Source organism: Corylus avellana, chromosome ca4 (genome assembly GCF_901000735.1).
Source record: "Corylus avellana chromosome ca4, CavTom2PMs-1.0".
NCBI lineage: Eukaryota > Viridiplantae > Streptophyta > Magnoliopsida > Fagales > Betulaceae > Corylus > Corylus avellana.
Window position 1 is genome coordinate 4,161,488 of NC_081544.1, and position 21,211 is coordinate 4,182,698.

General features: G+C 39.9%; 3 protein-coding genes across 3 annotated transcripts; 2 read left to right on the forward strand and 1 right to left on the reverse strand.

Moving 5' to 3' along the window:
• Positions 1-1,405: 1,405 nt before the first annotated feature.
• On the forward strand, positions 1,406-4,132 carry LOC132178736 (protein SHORT HYPOCOTYL IN WHITE LIGHT 1). The gene is made up of 4 exons (XM_059591254.1): positions 1,406-1,720; positions 1,812-2,027; positions 2,125-2,190; positions 3,480-4,132. The coding sequence occupies exons 1-4, from the start codon at positions 1,553-1,555 to the stop codon at positions 3,633-3,635; spliced, it is 606 nt and encodes a 201-aa protein (XP_059447237.1). The 5' UTR covers positions 1,406-1,552; the 3' UTR covers positions 3,636-4,132.
• A 1,380-nt stretch (positions 4,133-5,512) lies between these two features.
• Positions 5,513-8,061, forward strand: LOC132177735 (tubulin alpha chain). Its single transcript, XM_059590177.1, has 4 exons — positions 5,513-5,758; positions 6,433-6,667; positions 6,756-7,126; positions 7,242-8,061. The coding sequence occupies exons 1-4, from the start codon at positions 5,666-5,668 to the stop codon at positions 7,893-7,895; spliced, it is 1,353 nt and encodes a 450-aa protein (XP_059446160.1). The 5' UTR covers positions 5,513-5,665; the 3' UTR covers positions 7,896-8,061.
• An 864-nt stretch (positions 8,062-8,925) lies between these two features.
• LOC132177878 (F-box protein SKIP22-like) lies at positions 8,926-9,468 on the reverse strand. Its single transcript, XM_059590356.1, has one exon. It carries the CDS (start codon positions 9,466-9,468, stop codon positions 8,926-8,928), a length of 543 nt encoding a protein of 180 aa, XP_059446339.1.
• Positions 9,469-21,211: the final 11,743 nt, after the last annotated feature.

Here is a 21,211-nt window from a genome sequence, read left to right on the forward strand (position 1 = left end):
TGGAGGGCATAAAAAACTTAGTTTGTGCCAAGACCTTATAAAAATTATTCTCGTTTTGTTACTGTGTTTGTATATTTTAAGGCGTCTTTTGTATGCTATAAGTAGCTTTTTGTATTTAGGATTGTTTGATATTGTTTTAAGAACATAAAATAAAAGAGAAAAAATAAATAAAAGAATTAAAGAAATACCAAAGGACAAAGTCTCATAGTATTAACAAAAAGCCAAAAAATAAAAAAATGTAAAATCGGTCCGGTGATTACATTGATTTGTAATAAACTCTTTGTAGTATAACGACATGTCACTCATATAATTTCATTATCATCCTTAATCTTTCATCACTTTTGTAATCATACTCTTAAATGTTAAAAATAGTTAACTTAGGGTTACCATATTTCAGAAGTTTAAAATGTTAACCTAAAATTATTCTCGTTTTGTTAATGTGTTTTTATATTTTAGGGCGTCTTTTGTATCCTCTAAGTAGCTTTTTGTATTTAGGATTGTTTGATATTGTTTTAAGAACATAAAATAAAAGAGAAAAAAAAAAAAAAAGAATTAAAGAAATACCAGAGGACAAAGTCTCATAGTATTAACAAAAAGCCAAAAAATTAAAAAATGAAAAATCGGTCCGATGATTACATTGATTTGTAATAAACTCTTTGTAGTATAACGACATGTCACTCATATAATTTCACTTATCATCCTTAATCTTTTATTACTTTTGTAATCATATTCTTAAACGTTAAAAATAGTCAACTTAAGGTTACCATCTTTCAGAAGTTTACAATGTCAACCTTCTCGTTAAAATTTAGAGTTAACTCAAACGGTTGATTAGTAAAATTTCTAAAATACCCCCAAAATTTTTATAAAATTATAAAAATACCTTGAATTTGAATAGAGGTATTTTGAGGATTTCACTTCTTTTATTAGAATTTAACATTGTATTAAAAACTGTAAAATAGAGTTTTATCCCACTTATTAATAAAAATGGTAACTTCACTGAATACTGCTGAACTTACACTCGATTTGACAAACCTCTTAAACTTCAAAATATTTTAATTTTGTCACATGAACTTCCAATTGCTCTTAATTTGAACCCTTCGGTCAAATTTAGTCATTAGAAATACCAAAAAAGACCAAAATATCTTTATTTTCGTTTTTTTAATAAAAAAATATTTTAAAATTAAGGGTAAAATTAGAATTTTATAAAAACGTTAAGGGTATAAACGTTATTTAATGTCTAAAATTTGACGAAGGGGTCTAAATTAATTACAATTAAAAATTTAAGAGATTAAATTGAAAAATTAAAAAATTTATCAAATCAAATAGAAGTTTGAAGTTATTCGGTAAATTACCCCTTAATAAAATGAACTCCGTTCAAAATATAATCATCTTTGGTCGGAAACGGTCGGCTGAAATGGGCGTGACATGTTGGAGAAAGGTTATGTCGTATCGGGGACACTCAGAACTAAACGACATGCCCATTCTTCGCTGTCACGGGAAGCCACCAACCTCTCATTGATCCAGACAGTGAGTGCACAGGTCCGTCACCGTCATGTCATTCTCGGTGACTCTCTCAGCCCCCTCGCTCTCCGCTTTCCCTCGATACAATCGACGATACCTTCCGACCAATTCCTCTCTCAAATCCTCCCTCCAACAATTCCGCACCTTCCAAACCCTCCCTCGCCTTCACGCTTCTAGACGGAACTCCAATTTCCCACCGGTTCCTTTCCTTTCCCCTCCCTCTCTGAAAATCCATTACTTTCTTTCTCTTACTTAATTTCTAACTAATTATCTAAATTTTTGGGTTTTAGGGCAGTGAAGGTCTTGGAGATGATTCTCGCAATTGGGGCCGTTCGATCGGGTCCGAGTTCGACGACGACGAAGATGAAGACGGAGACGAGGACGACGACGAAGATAGGAGTTTTGATCTGCTGGTTCGGTTTGTGCAGAACGTGTTCAAGAAGATCTCGAGGCGAGCCCGCAGGGCCGTACGATCAGTTCTGCCCATTTCTATTTCTACCAAACTGGTCAAACTCACTTGCTTTGCCCCTTAGCTTCGATTCTTCTCTAAAGGACAAACAAAAAAGAAATCTAAATTAGAGATGTGCTTTTTTGTTTGCGCAGGTCGGGTTTTCTGTCAATGGAGTCTTAATTCTGGCATTTCTGTGGGTTTTGAAGGCATTTCTTGAGGTAATGATATATATGTATGTATGTATGTATGTATGTATGTATATGTAATATATTGCTTCGTTTTTTGTTCAGAAGTGGAAATCATGTAATTGGTATTTGGTGCTTGTGATTTGTGCTCATTTACAAGTGCTTATATAGTCTACATTAGCCAATGGTTCTATACTTGGTTTCAAGCTAGTGTTGGCTTCAGGACAAAGTAGCACAAGCTTTGCAAACACTAATGCATTAGTTCTATTGGGTGAATTGACAGATAAAGTGAAAGTTTAAATGGTCAGGATCAGCTTCTTCCAGGGCGGAACCAGAAATTTTTGTGTTGGGCTCCTAATCTACGTAAATAAATAAATACATATATACAAAGAGTAATAGAGTAGAAAGCTAATACAAAAATTTAGGGTTGCCAAAGAGGCCCCCAACCACTAAGTTAAGTCCCCCCCTTCTTCCTGATTATTTGGCCTATTCTATAAAGTTGGGAGAGTCTTGGCTATGAGGGGTATTTGTTTTTATTTTATTTTATTGATATATTGTTCCTGGTACATTTTTGTCATGTCTAATCATCTAAATTTGATTATCCATCCATGAATATCTGGGCTCTCAAGTCCAATGTAGGAAGTAAGCATCTGTTTAATTGTATATGCTCATCTTTGCTTATGCTGTGGGTAATTTTAGTGGACAGCATGGTTTTCTGCTTTATCAACAAGAATGTGGCTATTTATCAGCAGACTCAACGCACTCCTGTAATTTTCGTCAATTTATTAATAGATATCAAACAGCTAAAGAGTAATAAGTTCCCGGGGGGGGGGGGGGAGCAGAAGATTGTCTTTTATTTTCTCGGTGATGCAGAGTAGTATCACATTAACTAAGAGAGTAAATGAGTAATAGTCAACCATAGGATAAGATTAAAGAATAATGAATTTGTTCTTGTGATTTATTGGAAGATGTACTGCATTCCACATGATAACGGAAGTGGCAGTGGGGCTAATGCAAGTATATGGCTTTTGTGGAAAGGTCAGTGACCGCCTATGATTTCTAACATTGTGCTGCATTTAAGTTATGCAAATATTGTCATATTCCTGATGTGGCATGAACTGCAGCTATCTATACCGTTAATAAGATAAGAAACATGCTATCTAATGCTTGGTTTGTGGGTGAATGCTGCATTTCCTGTCTTTGGTATTCCTTAAAATAACCTGTGGTACTTTTTGTTGTTTGAGATTGATTTAGTTCCTAGTTTTTTTTTTTTTTTTTAAATATAATTTGTTATTCATTGTCACCGCTTGTGTGAAATCCAGGTTATTTGCACTCTTGGAAGTGTAGTGTTTGTAAGCATCTTACTTATTCGTGGGATATGGACTGGGATAACTTACTTACAAGAAGGCCGCCAGCAAAAGCTGAATGCATTTGATGATGATCACCGTGCATGGACGGGTACACAACCTTCGACTTGATTTGTCCTCGCCAGAATTCGGAAATGTTCAAAAATGTCACACCACACAACAATAAAGACAGCCTTAATAAGAGGAGCTGTCAAAATCAAGGATGTTGAGATGGCACCAGAATGCTTCTGTCTTTGGAAATCACCTTTGTGCTTTTGATGATACAATGATGGCATTGTGGATGAAGGTCCAGAAGAATTTATTCTCATGATCTTGTATGATATTGATGGAGGAGATGAATAAGAGCAGGGAAAAGCTAAAAGTATAGGTATGGGTGCTTGGCAACCCCTGTATCATCACACATCAGAAATACATTATCTCATAAAGCTTGATCTCTGTGATTGGGTATGTACAAAAGAAGTTTAGGATCTGTTTAGTTTCTCAAACTTATTTAGCTACTTGGTCTTCATGTTGACCAGATGTTCTTTAGTAATTCCATCCACTCTTAGCTGACAAGAGCAGCAACCCCAATTAAACCAAAAAATAATTGGCTTCCAAGTTTTCCTTTATTGTTTGTGCTTCAGTTTCTATTATGGAGGGGTTCAGTTTTGTTAAAGTAATGAAGATAAACCAATGGCTAAAATGTGGGGTCGACGGGTTTGAGCACAACACCACAAAACTGAGGAAAAAGAAAAACGCAATGTTGTTGGAGAGCTTCACCAAGGCACTTCGCCGGTGGGTTTTAGCCCACATGGGCGGTGCTATCAATGAGGAGAAAAACCACAGGATCGAATGGTGCTAGCCTATAGCTCTAATATCAAAATATAACTCAAATAAACTCTGATTATCATTGTTTCTCATACTTCATGATTTCTTCATTCATTTAAATAGAGATATTCTTACGTGTGTATTAAATAACAATTAAATAAAATCACATTAATTGAGATTATTTATTTTCTGTAACTGTTAGAATGTAAAGTGGAATAGACTTTGGTAACAGTTGAAATGGACGAAAGTGTAATAGACTTTAGACTTGTATGTAGTCTTCTTTTCCTTTAATAATTATGTTCTAATAAGTTTACATGAGGCATCCATTAATTTCATTGTTAAACTTAATCAATCAAAATTTCACTAAAACTTCATCAATCAAAATTCACTAAATGTTTAAATTATGATAGCTTTTCTATCTGCCCAAATTTTCAGATGGAGCACAATTACCTACGATAACTGATTCACAGCACGCGGCGTGCGTGGCACGCCCGTGCAAAATTTTTTTTTTTTTTTAAGATAAACAGCACGGGCGTGCCATGCACGCCACGTGCTGTTTATCTTTACCCATTACCTACACATACTTCGATACCCGGAGTATAGGATCGAGATCCTTCTTAGTTAATTTGAGCCGCCTATTGAGTGAAGGTTCCGATGGGGTTTCTTTGTCTGAGCAAGTAAGCCTCAAACTCAAACTATTTGGATACCTGTTCGGACAGTCTCAATCCATCAATACCCTTTAAGCAACCACACTGTCGAAATGGGACCCTTGTATAAAGATGGGTCACCACCAAATCGACGCTACGGTTTTGTTTTTCGGTTGCAGTGGTGTGGAATGTCGTGGTTGCTTGCATTGGCAAAATTGATGATAACCTGGCATAATCATTTTCACGTAAAACACACTTCACAGCCAAACACCAACAGTGTAAGATGGGTGTGTGGAAAACCTAAAGCGGGGTTGAGGAAAAACCTTAGCCATGTACCCAAACAGAACGGTAACTCCTCGTTGGCCGTCGGGCGGCAATATTTAAATAATTTTTTTTTTTAAAAAAAAAAAATGACAAACCATGGTTTAGCAAGTTGGTCACACCAACGACCAATCACATGGAGCCAACTCATTCGCACTGGCTTAACCAACACCCCCAGTTCAATTATCTCTGGCTCTATCTTCCCCACTATATATAGAGACCCAAGAGGGCTCTTTCAGATCCATCACTGAGGGTTTTCACAAAGAGGGCGTCTTGATAAACGCCTTCGTTTTACAGTGAAAGCCTGTGATTCCTTTCTTTGTTTCTACACTTACCTTTTAGATTTTCCTTCACTTTCCTGCGAAAATGAGAGAGTGCATCTCAATTCACATTGGTCAGGCTGGTATTCAGGTCGGCAATGCCTGCTGGGAACTTTACTGCCTTGAGCACGGCATCCAGGTATTCTCTTTTTCCTGAGCCTCTGTGTTTGTATAAAACTGTATCTTTGTGGTTCTTTGTTTGGTAGGATCTGTGATTTTCTGTTGCTTTTTCTTTGATTTTTAGTTGGATCTGGAAGTTACGAACTTCGTTTTAGTGCCGATTGTTTCGAATTTCATACTTCTTTTTTGTTGTTTCTCCGTCAGATCCTTTTCTATTCTATCTCAATTTGCTATTCCGATGCTTTTTTCCTCGATTTCATCGGATCTGTATTTTTCCTTCAGATCCTTGTTTTTTTTCTTTTTTTCTTTTTTTTTTTTCACTTTCTTTTGGATACTGTAGTGTTAATCTGATTTTCCATACGATCTGTGTTTTTATCAGAAAATGTTTTGATTTCGAGTGGTTCTTTTATTGAACATGTTTTCAATTCGTTAGATCTGCGTGTTTTTGTCATCATATCTAGCTTTTGTTTCTTAAAAAAATTGGTTGCAATTGGTTTCATTTCCAAGCTTCTGGAATTCTTTGTGTAATGGAAATGAGAGGACCTTTTTGATTGTTTTATGTAATTGAGTGGTGGGATAGTGTATGAAAGGTTGTGGTATAGTTTTCATTAGATCCATGAAAAAATGTTGTAGGGTGAATGTTTTACTAGTCCTTTGATCCATGAGTCACTAAATGCCGAATGATTTGTGCAGCCTGATGGCCAAATGCCAAGTGATAAGACTGTTGGCGGAGGTGACGATGCCTTCAACACCTTTTTCAGCGAAACTGGTGCTGGGAAGCACGTCCCTCGTGCTGTCTTTGTTGACCTTGAGCCCACTGTCATTGATGAAGTGAGGACCGGAACTTACCGCCAGCTCTTCCACCCTGAACAGCTCATCAGTGGCAAGGAAGATGCTGCCAACAACTTTGCCCGTGGTCATTATACCAGTAAGCATTTCACACTTTCTCTCTTTTTTTTTCTTCCATATTTTGTGCTATTTTCATTACATAATCTGGTTTCTTTTTCCTTGTTCAGTTGGAAAGGAGATTGTTGATCTGTGTTTGGACCGTATCAGAAAGCTTGCTGACAACTGCACTGGCCTCCAAGGATTCCTTGTATTCAATGCCGTTGGTGGAGGCACTGGTTCTGGGCTTGGCTCCCTTCTCTTGGAGCGTTTGTCCGTCGACTACGGAAAGAAATCAAAGCTGGGTTTCACTGTCTACCCTTCTCCACAGGTTTCCACCTCTGTTGTTGAGCCTTACAACAGTGTCCTGTCTACCCATTCGCTCCTGGAACACACTGATGTGGCTGTACTTTTGGACAATGAGGCCATTTATGACATTTGTAGGCGCTCCCTTGACATTGAGCGACCCACCTACACCAACCTCAACCGCCTTGTCTCTCAGGTAAATATTTGCAGGGATCTCGTTAGAATCTGTAGCGTCATGCGTTTGAGATTTGTCAATTTCTTTTTTGGCCTCCGATTGTTTCTCCTAATATGCCTTGTTGTTTGGAATTCAGGTGATTTCATCTTTGACTGCCTCTCTGAGATTTGATGGTGCCTTGAACGTGGATGTGACTGAATTTCAGACAAACTTGGTCCCCTACCCCAGAATCCACTTCATGCTTTCTTCTTATGCACCAGTCATCTCTGCTGAGAAGGCATATCACGAACAACTCTCAGTAGCTGAAATCACCAACAGTGCATTTGAGCCATCATCCATGATGGCCAAGTGTGATCCTCGCCATGGCAAGTACATGGCATGCTGCCTGATGTACCGTGGTGATGTTGTGCCTAAGGATGTCAATGCTGCTGTTGCTACTATCAAGACTAAGCGCACCATTCAGTTTGTTGACTGGTGCCCCACTGGATTCAAGTGCGGTATCAACTACCAGCCTCCCACTGTTGTTCCAGGAGGTGACCTTGCCAAGGTGCAGAGGGCTGTTTGCATGATCTCCAACTCCACCAGTGTGGCAGAGGTGTTCTCCCGCATCGATCACAAGTTCGACCTCATGTATGCCAAGCGTGCCTTCGTGCATTGGTATGTGGGTGAGGGTATGGAGGAGGGAGAATTCTCCGAGGCTCGTGAGGACCTGGCTGCCCTGGAGAAGGATTATGAAGAGGTTGGTGCAGAGTCTGCTGAGGGTGAGGATGATGAAGGGGATGAGTACTAAGAAGATTGATGTTGCTGCGGGTGGTTTATCTCTTATCTATTTGCCCTTCTGATGTTGTGTATCTGTGGAACGAGACCCTGTTGTTTGTGTTAATTCTACTCGGATTGTGATGCTACTACTTTTACTTTTTGGTACTTATTATGGTTTAGTTTTTCTTTTCTCTTCATTTTCCATGAATGGCTGGTGAATTGGCCCAAAAATGTGTCAAACCCGAAACAGGGCTTCAACTGCCGCATCATATTTGGCACAAAAAGAAACACGTTTCAACCCCATATCTCTTCATGGTTTTCAGAATCTCCCCCACAATTTCGAAATTTCCACTGTTTCTGTACTAAAGGATCATTGTATATATGCCAACCCAGTGTCTCCGTGGGGAATTTCGTCGAACAATTTGTGAGCAACACATAAATTAAGGCGAACCTATATAGCCCCACTTGGAAACAACATGCGGTAGGGACACCGTTAGAGTTCGAGTAGGGACACCGTTAGAGTTCGAGTCGAAGACGGTAGAATAGAGAAGCATCAACACAAATCCGATTACTAGAGTAAGTGAATTTTATTTGATAAATTTCTTAATTGTTTTGTCCTGATTTGTGGTCATTTTTTTGTCCGCGTTTCATGAATTTACTTTTTCTTTTTATTTATAAAGCATATGCTTTATTAAGCAACTGCACTCATTACCACCCCTAATTTCATAAGAAACAAGCTCAATAATCAATTTGATTGCAGTAAAAAACAAGAAAATTATGAAGAAAAAATAACCACAAACCAAATTACCAACTCTAATTTCATAAGCAACAAGATCAATAATCAATTTGATAGCAGTAAAAAGAAGAAAATTATGACAAAAAAAAAAAAAAATCACCGCACACCAAATATAGTAATATACCAGTAAATTAGAACAAAACTGCAGTTAAGAAACTCAACTTCAAATTTTTCAAAAGTCAACACGACCCACAGTAATGAAAGCCACGAAACCTGAGCTCTTTCCTATAAAAGTCAAAACCACCAGCAGTTCTGCCGCGGCGGTTCAAATCAGTCCATCTATTAAAATCATTCCAATCAACATGGCGTTAAAATCATCATCCCCTTGAAACAATTCCAAAGCCTTCCAAAACGAATTATTCCACATCGAATTCTTCCAAAACGAAGCAAACTTAGCCTTCCATTCAACAATTTCTGATGCTGCTGCTGCTCCTCCTCCAAACTCCTCGATAAATTTTTGTTTCCACAACTCATTATCTGAAGACAAATCCCTCAATTCGGAACACACGCATCCCACCTTTGCGAGGTCCACACCGTGAAGAGATTCCAAAATTTTACGTTGAAGCTCCGCCGGGAGGCGCATAAAGCACGGCGGAGGGCCGAGACCGGTCTTTTCACACAGACCGACTAAACCACCATAGTCGCCCAGCACCCTCGGAAAATGACGCTCGAAAAACTTCTTCACCATTGAAACCGACCCATCATCCACCCTCATCGTTTCAGCACCGGAAAATTCTAGGGTCCCTTCGTTTTCCGAATTCAAAACCACAGACGCATCCTGTTCCTGAAAAGGCTTCGAATCGCTCATGTCGGAGTCTGCAATTTCAGGCCCTTGAAGGAATTAGTTATAGGGTTTGAGATTCTCGAAGAATTTCAGATGGGTTTTCTAGATTTGAGAAATTTGGAGCCAAGATTTTAGGTGGCACGGTATGGTTGAGAATCTGAAATTTAAAGGGAATTCTAGGGATTTCAATTTAAACATTTATCTCATAGTTTCTGAGATAGTATTATCTCCTACTAATTCTAGGGATTTCAATCCAAACATTTATCTCATAGTTTCTGAGATAGTATTATCTCCTACTCCTACTCCTACTTTAATATTATCTCCTAGTTTAGATTAAACACATTTCTTCAGTATTCAAACCGTACATAAACTCTATATTACGCTTCGGGTGAGGACGCCTGGAGCTCCTCCAGATGGATAGAAGAGGAAGAAGACGAGATTGATTGAGACATGGTTTGCTTGAATTGTTGGAACTTGGAGAGCTGAAGGAGAGGGGATTTCAATATAAAATGTTTGAGCAGTTTTCCGAATGATGACGTAGAATGGACCCCGTGTAATAGAGGGATCAACCGAGGAACTTAACTAAGTATGAAAACAAAGAAAAATGATCAAAGCTGCCGGCGTTGTCCGGCCAGAGAAAGTTCCGATGCTTAAGTTAGTTACAGTGTTTAAGAAGAAAATAACTTTGAAGATTATAGGTCAGATAAAGGATATGCAAGATATTCAGTTTTAGAAGGTAAAAAAAAGTTACCGAAATAATGAGAGGGGACCTCCCTTTTATAGGCATCGGGTTGCACATGTTCATTTAACACTGTGAACTTTACCGAGGGTCTACGTGTCAACAATATATTGGGAAATAGTAAATAGGACACTTATGTTGATATATCTAATATTCCGAGAGTGATTCTCGAGATTTAGTATTCATGGAAGACTCGGCTTACCGAGCCTTCTAATCGAGCGTTATATACCGGGGCTTTAGTGGGCCTAAAATAACCGAGTGTAAACTTGATGAACAGTAAAAATGACCGAGTTCTAGGGATGGGCCGAGAACTTGTTTTACCGAGCCCAATCTCAGCTGATCCATGACCCAACAGTTACCCCCAAATTTCCTAATATGACAGATTATGGAAATTTTCATCATTTTTTAATGGGTCAGCTGATTATAGGCTCGGTTCTGCTTTTGATAAAATAATTTTGGATTTGGCTCTTACATTCTGAAATTTTTGAAATTTCGAATTTTCAAAAAATGGTATTTAGAACGTTTTAAGGATATACCCTCGCCTTTTGAGAACCACGCGTCGAACTCTCTATGGTTTAAGCTTTGTAGTGGCCACGCGTCAGTTTCTGCGTGGAGAAAGGGATGAAAAGGTGCCTCTTCGCCGAACCCTAGACCCTCGGGTATTCAATGCGCCGATTCGGTTTTGCTTTCTGAAAGCCTTCTAAAAGCCTTCTTCTTCTTCGTTTAATCTCCATTGTTAACTCGCAGAAGCCATTGTTTGTTCTTTCTGAGTTCTCATCAATCTCTATTTTCTTTCAAATCTGGCACTCCTTCGTTCCAACCTCTCAGCCGAGTATTACTTTTCGAGAGTGGTATATTTCAGAGCTTCGGTTGAGTCTGTTCCTTCGGCAGAACCTTTCGTCCATCCAAACTGCCCCATACTCCATTACCTTGATTTCCTTCTTCCTTTAATCGAACCCTCGATCAATCACCTTCGCTTAAGCGTTGCCCACATAATTTTTCAACAAGGCCTTACTTCCATTCCTCTTCTTATATTCCCTTACCATTGATACCTGATGAGTCACAGGGTTGAGGACGTTCCCAGGGTACTTGGTGAATCACACCCGGTTAATTGGGTATCAAAGGTGTCAGAACGTGATGAGCCTGAGATCCATGCAAACTGGCTCATCCCTGATTCGGTTCGGCTGCGCTTCGACACCGATAGTGTTGGAGCAGTAGTGGATGCTGACAGCAATGAAATTTGTGTCTACTTGGAGATGTTCCGAGTAGGGTTTAGGTTGGCCCTCCCAAGGGTAGTTCGGGAGCTACTGAGCTACATTCGGATAGCTCCTCATCAATTAGCTCCGAATGGGTGGAGAGTATTCTTCGCCTGCATGATCGTTTGGCCGAAGATTCTTGGAGTGGAACATCCACTCACAGTCGTGGAATTTTTGAAAATTTACCAACTAACGAAGTGCTCCAAAATCGAGTTCTTGTTCACTTTCCAACTTCGGAAGAAAATGAAGCTCCTTACCTTCAGGTGTACCTACTCCAGCAACAAGGGGTGGAAAGATGAGTTCTTCTTTGTCCAAGGTGACTGGAAATTCTCACCTTCCGAAGTAATCAGGGTCCCAAGCGTCCCTCGGGAAACTATTGCTCCATCAAACCGAGGTAAAACCGAGCTTCACTTTATTATCTTTTACTATATCTCTTTTTGCAGTAAAGCTAACCCTAACCTCTGCTCTTAGGTCAACAAGAACCTCGTTTAACCAGGGAGAAGGAGAAGCGTGTGCAGGACGTACTGGATCACGCCGAGCTTCATCCTCTAGAGATGGATTATGATGCCCTCATGGTTGATGAGAACCTGAGGAGATATGTGTGGACTCCTGCACCTGCAAGACTGGTGGAAGCTGACCCACCGAGAGTACCGGTTACTGAGGTGCCAAGAAGACCGGCCACTAGGGCTGCCAAGTCTCCCAGACGAGGGACTGTCGGGGCTAGGGGACCTTCTAAAGGAAAGGGCAAGAGAAAAGCCAAGGAAGCTTTCTTGAAGAAACCCTCAGCGAAGTCACCAGTTGCTGCTAGAGTCCTTTTGGTAATTGCTGATGAGCCAGAGGACCCCAACATCCCTTCTCTAAAGAAGATTAAGAAGAAGGCTAAAGCTACCAAGGGTAGTCCATATGTGGAGAAGAGTAAGAAGAAATCCAAGGCTGCCGAGGATAGCTTGCAGGTAGCGGGGCTTGTTACCGATCCTACACCGGAAGGAGTGATAGCACACTCGGCTGCTATTCGTGAGGAAGTGAGAGGTAGAGGTACAAACGATCCGGGAGCCCCTGAGCCAAAAGCACCTGCTCCTCATATTAGAGCATACTCGGAGGTCCTTGGTGGGGTCAAGGAGTTCATAAGTAGACAAGATAAGTCGGCTCAGGATGTCCTCCTTGCAAAACGAACTCCCCCAACTTCTTGACGTACACCTGCCATAGCTGAAGTTTCTGCCTCTGAAGCTCTGGAAGTCACTCCAATCTCGGTCGTCCCTCTCTCTTCCTCTCCCGAGGCTGTACAGATAAGTTCCTCTGAATCTGAGGAAGAAGATACAACGAATGTTGGCGAAGCCCTTGCCTACCTCGCCTAAAGAATGCCGGCCGTGAAACCTCTAGCCGTGATCTACCCAGGAGCTAATTATTATTGAACCCTCGGTAACCGAACTTGTTGATGATGTGCCAACAACCACAGAGCCCATGGTCGCCGAGCAAACGTTTGCTGAAGAGGTGGCAAATGTTTTCAAGGTTACCAAGCAACTGGATGCCGAGTTTGCAACAACTGCTAGCGAATTTGAAGGAGTTAACTTCAACTTCTTCACCGGTGGAGAATCAATTAAACTCAGGGAGTCAAATTCGCCATTGAGAGAAAACCTGCCGAGTACCTCTGCCCAGAACCCCACCGAATCATTTCCAGTAGCTGGTCCCTTAGTGGAGCGCTCACCCAAACCAATAATCTGGTCATTCGGGGAACCTCTCACTCGGTTGGGTGATAAATGGCTTGGGAATCCCTTCTCTACCTTAGCCAGCTTGATCCCGGCCAACAACACTCCCTATATCAGCGCTCAATTCTCGAAAGAGGTGATGGAACACATGCTGTACCATCAACTTGAGGTAAATACATCCATATCCTCTGACTTCTGATAGTAATACTTTGTTCTAATAAACTTCTTTCCATTTGCAGGGGTCAATGCATAGCATGAACTACTACCTTCATTTCAGAAGGTCTGCTGAAAGTTCGACTCGGACAGCTGAGGATGCCAAGAAGAGACTTGAAGAGGCTGAAGCTGAGATAAAGCGACTAGAGGCTCAAAATGCTGGAGCTGTCTCCCAGTCTCAGGAATTGGAGTCTGAGCTAGCTGCCGAGAGAACAAAGCATGCAAGTTTGCAAGCTGATTTTTTGACTCTTGAGGAGGGAGCTATCCGGCTTAAGGAGAGTCTTGTTGAAATCTCGGCTTTGGAACCCGAAAATATCAAGAAGAGACTTGAAGAAACTGAGGCTGAGCTACAACGAGTTCAAGAGCTGTCTTCTCAACAAGGGAACGAGCTCCTCTTTACAAAACAACAAGTTACCGATTTGGAGGCTCGGTGTTCTCAAGCTCTTTCTCGGATTCGAAAACAAGGAGTCTAGGGGATTGCTGAGAGAGCCAGGAATAGAAAGTTGCTGATTGACAATTCTGCCTTAGAGGATAAGGTTGCTCTTTTTAAAGAAAAACATGCTGACGCCGAACTTCAATGTCGAGCTACCGAGTCTCGTATTAACCAAGTCTATGAAGAGCTAGAAGCGGCTCAGTGTACTAGAGCCGAAGTGGCTGAAGGGAAACTGAAAGTAACCGAAGAGCAACTTCTAGCCTCAGAGAAAAAACGAAAGTCGGCAAAGAAGAAGACCAAAGCTGCTTTAAAAAGGGCTGATAACTTTAAGGGGAAGTTTTTACGAGCTAAGGAGCAAGTGCTTAGATATAAAAACAAAGCTCGGGATTTTTACAAACAGTTTTCTTTTGCTTCATGGGCTCGAGACTACGGTTAGGGCACAGGTTTCATCTCAAGTTTTAAAACTTTCCGAAGCTGGTCGAAGAATCCTCCCGAGGGTGTCGACCTTAACACAATCAAACCTGAAGATGTTCCTCCCACTGAAGAAGCCATTTCAAAAATTGCCATAATCAGTCAGGAGCAGATGCCCGACTATAAAGGCATCACCATCTTCGGCTTTAATCCGTTTGCTCGGCGTCCGACTAGGGAATCTTTTGCTGCAGCTGAACGTCCTGAGGCTGGAAAATCTTCATCTGTTGATTCGGAAAAGTCAATAACTGTGTCTAATGAAGAATGGGACCATGCCTCTTCTTGCTTTTCCAAATGTAAATACCGAGATAACACATCTCTTTTTTGTATCTAACTATTTTAACTTGAAAATGAAAGAAATTTTTATTTGTTAAATTCTACATGCAAACTATTATCAATTTTGTACACTGGTTTAGTTATCAATTTCATGCTATGTATACCCCCCCGATTCCCATTGGTTATAAATTTAATTTATACTGATGGGAATCTTAACGAGGTATAAAATTTTAACACGGGTGTAAATGTGAATCGCAGCGTGCTGCATGTTTGAATGAGAATGCATTGTTTGTGAGAAGATCACGTTAAAACATGATAGTTGAACATTTTGTCTCAGGAGAATGCTCAGGGAAAAGATGTTTTAACTTTGGAGAATGTTGTGGTTTAGTTAGGCTTATGAACTTCTTCCTCTGGAAAGCGCCTTAGTGAATTGTTCACCGAACAAAGTTCGGGAAATTCTCTGGCTGTTTTTCTCTGAGGTGGAACCTTTTGGAGCAAAGGTTTATGTTCGGGAAAGCGCCTTAGTGAAACTTCACCGAATGAAATTCGGGAAATTCTCTGGCTATATTTCGCCTTAGTATAATCTTATTTAGACTGATGAACTTCATCTTTAGGGAAGCGCCTTAGTGAAATTTCTCCGAACAAAGTTTGGGAAATTCTCCGGCTATATTCTTCCAAAGTGGAACCTTTTGGGGTAAAGGTGATAAGTTCGGAAAATGCTTGTTCAGCAATAATCCTGAATTCTTCCTTGGTGAAAGTGCCTTAGTGAGAATATACCGAGTGATGCTCGGGATTCTTCTGCCGTATTTCATCGAAGGGTTGGAAAGTGTTATTGACACATTTCCAAAGGTAGCTTTTCGGAAAACTTTTTACCCGAATATTTTATCCGAACATTAAATGAAAACATGGTCTGCCACATACTTTAAGATTTCTGTATGATTATAATCTCAGAGGATCCTTCATTCATATACATTTATTCGTTATGACAAGAGTACAACAAAGTGATGCTCTGAGAATTATAATTCTATACAAAATATTTCTTAAGATGTTCAGCATTCCATGGTCGGTGGAGTTGCTTTCCTTCGGAATTCGTAAGATGGTATGCTCCTGCTTTGCCACATTTGATCACTTTGTATGGTCGGTTGAAATACCGAGCTACTCTCTGTTGGTATGATGCCATAGTAATCTGGGCCTGATCTTGTTTTTCTGGTAGCAAATCTAAATGCAGTTTCAGACCCTCGCCGTTGAAATCGGGGTTGAAAGTGTCCACCCGAAAGCTTCTTGACCCAACCTCAGCAGGGATGACAGCCTCGGTTCCGTAGGCTAAGGCGAAAGGAGTTTCCTCGGTGGGAGTTCTTCTGGTGGTGTCGTATGCCCATAAGACTTCAGGAAGATCCTCCGCCCATCCTCCTTTGTGCTGACCGAGCTTCTTCTTCAGAATTTTAAATATGGTTTTATTCGTTGCTTCCACTTGTCCATTTGCTTGAGGATGTCCTAGAGATGAGAAGTATTGCCGAACATGAAGTCTGGCACACCAATCTCGAAAGGAATCACAGTCAAACTGCTTGCCATTGTCCATAACAAAGGCATACGGAATCCCATATCGACAAATGACACTCTTCCAGAGAAAGTTCTCGATGTTTTTTGCTGTAATATTTACCAGAGCCTCCGCTTCTGCCCATTTGGTGAAATAATCAACAGCGACTACAGCGAACCGAACTCCCCCCTTTCCTACAGGTAATGGCCCTACTATGTCCACTCCCCATTGTGAAAATGGCCATGGCGAGGAGATCGAGCTAAGTTCCTTGGGAGGCTGTTTGATAACGTTGGCAAAGCGTTGACAACTATCACAAGTTTTGACAATGTATATGGAGTCCTGGTTCATACTTTGCCAAAAGAATCCTGCTCAAACTGCTTTGTGTGCTAATATGCGGGGTCCAGAGTGACTGCCATAGATCCCTTCATGAATCTCTCGAAGGATATAATTGCCCTCTTATTTAGAAACACACTTAAGGAGAGGCATCATAAAGCCTCGTTTAAAAAGAGTTCCATTGAACAGGGTGAACCGAGCAGCTTTTCGTTTTAACTACATCGCCTTCCTCTTATCTCCTAGAAGAATTCCCTTTTCAAGGTAACAAACAATTTCTTCAGCCCAAGCAAGCATGACTTCAATAGTCAAAATCAGAACTTTCTCGACGATGGAAGGTTGTTGCAAAATTTGTATTATTTGATCGGTTTCCCCCATTTCATACTCGGTTGAAGAGCCTAAACGAGCTAGACGGTCCGCCTTCTCATTTTCTTCTCTTGGGATTTTAACAATGCATAATTTCTTGAAAGCTTTTTGCATATCTTGGATTTTAGATAAGTAAAGCTTCATCTTGCAACCTTTAGCTTCGAATTCGCCACGAACATGGCCGACAATAACTTGAGAATCACTCCACACTTCTGCAAACTCTGCCTCTAGTTCTCGGGCTAAACCGAGCCCAACTATTACAGCTTCATACTCAGCTTCATTGTTAGTAGTCTTAAATTCCAATCTTAATGAACTCTTTAACTCTCTTCCATCTGGTGTGATAATCACCACCCCAGCTCTGCCATTTTTCTTAGTAGAAGATCCATCCACATAAATCACCCATGTCCTCTCTTTCGGCCAATCCTCCTGGTCTTGAATGTTTGTGAATTCTACCACAAAGTCTGCAAGAGCCTGGCCTTTGACAGCACTACGTGAGATAAAATGGATGTCAAACTCACTAATTTCGATTGCCCAGTTAACTAACCGACCAGATAAGTCCAACTTCCGGAGTACTTTCTTTAATGGATACTCGGTCAAAACATTAATTGTATGAGCTTCAAAATATGGTCGAAGCTTCCTGGAGGCAATTACCAAGGCGAAAACAAGTTTCTCTAACTGTACATATCTCTCCTCGGCACCATGCAATGCTCGGCTGATGAAGTAAACTGGCTTCTGAACTCCCTCTTCTTCTCGAATCAAAGCTGTACTGATCGCGGTTGGCGATACAGCTAAGTATAAATATAATACTTCTCTAGGAATAGCTCGGCTGAAAAGTGGTGGACTGACCAGATACCTCTTGAGTTGCTCGAAGGCTTGTTCCCATTCTTCGGACCATTCGAAAGCTTTGCGTAAAATTTTAAAGAATGGTAGACACTTATCTGTAGACCGAGAAATGAACCTGTTTAAAGCTGCGATTCTTCCCGTCAATTGTTGAATTTGCTTTATATTCTTTGGAGATTGCATATCCAAAACTGCTTGGATCTTCTCTGGATTTGCCTCAATTCCTCGGCTGGACACAATATAACCGAGGAACTTCCCAGATGAAACTCCAAATGCACACTTTGTGGGATTCAACTTCATTTTGAAACACTTCAACGTCTTGAATGCTTCCTGTAAGTCTGTCACATGATCTACCCGCAGCTTGCTTTTGACCAGCATGTCATTAACATAAACCTCTATGTTCTTCCCGATTTGTTCTTGAAACATCTTGTTCACCAGCCTTTGATAAGTTGCACCGGCATTTTTCAAACCAAATGGCATGACCTTGTAGCAATACAAACCTCGGTCAGTGATGAAGGCTGTCTTTTCTTGATCAGATGGATGCATGAAGATCTGATTATAGTCCGAGAAGGCATCCATAAAGCTCAGCAACTCATACCCTGCTGTTGCATTAACCAACGAGCTGATATGAGGTAATGGAAAACTATCTTTTGGGCAAGCCTTGTTAAGATCGGTAAAATCTACGCACATCCTCCATTTCCCAGAGGACTTCTTAACCATCACCACATTAGATAACCAATCAGGATAATGTGCTTCTTCGATAAACTAAGCTTTAAGAAGCTTGTCTACCTCCTCAGCAATTGCCATGTTTCTTTCAGGAGCGAATTTCCTCCGCTTTTGTTTTATTGGCTTGGCTTCTGGGTTGATGTTCAAGTGATGAACAATATCTTTGGGGTCAATCCGGAAACCATGCAAAAACTTCGAGGTTTTGCCAGAGAAACCGAACAAGAACTTCCTTAACCTTAGAAGTTAACTGAGAACCGACCTTCACAACCTTTCCCTCAGCTATTGGTACGTCAATTAACGGCTCGGCTGGCTCCTTTCTCAATGGCATCTTCCAATCATCACCCAAATTGCCGATTGTCAAAAGTGCTGACTTTGGACATTTCTTCAAAGATGTATTATAACACCTTCTAGCAACAACTTGGTCCCCTTTAACCTCACCGACCCCCTCGGATGTTAGGAATTTCACTTTTAAGTGATAGGTAGAAGTCACTGCCCTCAGTTGATTCAAAGCTGGACGTCCGATGATTATATTGTAAGCTGACGGTCGGTCAATTACCAAAAAATCCACCATGATAGTAGATTGTTTAGGGGCGGTCTGTAACATCCCCAGCCCGTTAAGGCTGAGTTTGTCACTTTTCTTCTTTTTCAACAAAAGTTCTTGCAAAGATCTATAAGGTCTATCAGAGTACTAGATTTTAAAGGATACAAAAAAATGTATAAAACATTATTCAAGAGATTTTATTACAAGCGAAATTAGAAAACATTAAACTTTAGTTGCGGAATATCATATTATTACAATCACTGATATGAAAAGACTTTGAAAATTAATAATTACTCCCATCCCCATTCCGGCCTCCTATTCCAGCGTCCTTTCTACCTGAAAACAAGAAATAAAACTGAATGAGCCCAAAAGGGGCCCAGCAAGTAAAATCCACAACCATAAATAGTCTTACTCCTTGTTCTCAGTTTTGAAAATTGTTTTCACAAATAAATATACATCCAGTCATAATAATAATACATGTATGTACGGTTGCATCTTCCGTAGCATATACGTACTATTACATATATTATTAGATCATCGTCATAAATCATCTTTATAAATTATCATCATAATGCATCGCTATAAATCATCATAGTATATCATCATTGAAAATCATCATAGTAAATCATTGTTGAAATTATATTATCACTTTCTCATATTAGGGCCCATGTACACTATTACCCATGTGTACGAGGGTTGCGGGTCCTTGTGACCATGGCACTGAACTGTGGCCTCAGCCATGCCCGACCGTTAATTAACTCTTTTCTTGGTGCACTCAACGGTCATGTTGATGGAATACCACCTTCTGGCATAGCCTCCTTCAGTGGTTTCGCCTCCATCCGAGTATCGGTACCGAACTCTCATCTTACTTATCTTGGGGCCAAAAATACTCTCCTCCATACATGTGCCCTCATTTCATAAACATTTATCTCATCTCTTGTACTTTTCTTTGTACTTTTTTTGATGCATCTTAGGGCAACATGTAGGAGGGTTTATCATCTTTTTTCTTTCTTATAATCATCATCATTTCTCAACTTTCTTTTCTTAAAATGGAAACTTTTACAAATATAAACTTGTTGTGCTTAAAAAGCATTTAAAGAAATATAAACTTTCTAAATAATTCTTTTAGAAATCCTTCATGCATGCAACATATCTCCATGACAGGTAAATAAAATAATCATTTACAGTTTGATACAAGAATATATAAATAGCATGATAAGAATATATAAATAGCATGACATGAAGTAATTTTAGAAGGGGTAGTGAATTTACTTACCTCTAGACTGAAGCTAAAAGTGGTATGAAGGAATCTAGTTGCTCCAATATGACTAACACCACTAGTATATCTTTTGAAACTAATTTCTAAAGTCCGCTATCTCTTGTGTTCTTTCTTTCTTGTAGCGCTTGGTCTCGCCCTTTCTCTCTCTGTTCTGAGTAAACACTCTTAGAAAGAAGAAAGACCTAGTAAAAAGCGGAAGAAGGAAGAATATATGCAAGAGATGGGAGAGGAGATGAGTTGTGAAAATTGTGAAGGAGAAGAGCTCTATTTATAGGAGAAAATCAAACACTATTCTACCTTCAATTTACAATTATACCCTCATTTTACTATTTCACCTACCACCTATTATTCCACCTACCACTTACTATTCTACCTACCACTTACTATTTCACCTACCACCTACTATTCCACCTACCACTTACTATTCTACCTACCACTTACTATTTCACCTACCACCTACTATTCCACCTACCACTTACTATTCTACCTACCACTTACTATTTCACCTACCACCTACTATTCCACCTACCACTTACTATTCTACCTACCACTTACTATTTCACCTACTACTTACTATTCCACCTACCACTTACTATTCTACCTACCAATTACTATTATACCTACCATTTTCCAATTACCATTCATACAATATCATAAATTTCTCAAGAATTAACATCATTGCCTAATATGAATATAATCATAGCATCAAATTAATATCTCTAAAATAAGACTTTAAAAATCTGAGGTGCTACATATTTACTATCCTATTATTTCACCAATTACCATTCTCTAATTACCACTCTCATAAATTTCCCAAGAATTAAAATCCTTAGCTACAATGGATATTAAAATAACATCATTATCAAAATAATCTATTTAAATAGCTTTGAAAATTCTAGGACACTACAATCTTCCCTCCTTATTAGAATTTCGTCCTCGAAATTAAAACTTTAATTATCACTATATCCATGAATTTAGATTCTATCATATTCATCAATCAATTAATAATTATGCTATTCTACGTACTTCAACCATAAAATAAGACTTTACAGGAAAC

Bases quoted from the DNA above. Each gene is read 5' to 3' on its own strand.
- LOC132178736 (XM_059591254.1), top strand. From the start codon at position 1,553: ATGTCATTCTCGGTGACTCTCTCAGCCCCCTCGCTCTCCGCTTTCCCT. The intron at 1,721-1,811 runs GTTCCTTTCCTT...TTTGGGTTTTAG, and splicing joins GGAACTCCAATTTCCCACCG to GGCAGTGAAGGTCTTGGAGA. The intron at 2,191-3,479 runs GTAATGATATAT...TGTGAAATCCAG, and splicing joins TTTTGAAGGCATTTCTTGAG to GTTATTTGCACTCTTGGAAG.
- LOC132177735 (XM_059590177.1), top strand. From the start codon at position 5,666: ATGAGAGAGTGCATCTCAATTCACATTGGTCAGGCTGGTATTCAGGTC. The intron at 6,668-6,755 runs GTAAGCATTTCA...TTCCTTGTTCAG, and splicing joins TGCCCGTGGTCATTATACCA to TTGGAAAGGAGATTGTTGAT. The intron at 7,127-7,241 runs GTAAATATTTGC...TTTGGAATTCAG, and splicing joins TCAACCGCCTTGTCTCTCAG to GTGATTTCATCTTTGACTGC.
- LOC132177878 (XM_059590356.1), bottom strand. From the start codon at position 9,468: ATGAGCGATTCGAAGCCTTTTCAGGAACAGGATGCGTCTGTGGTTTTG.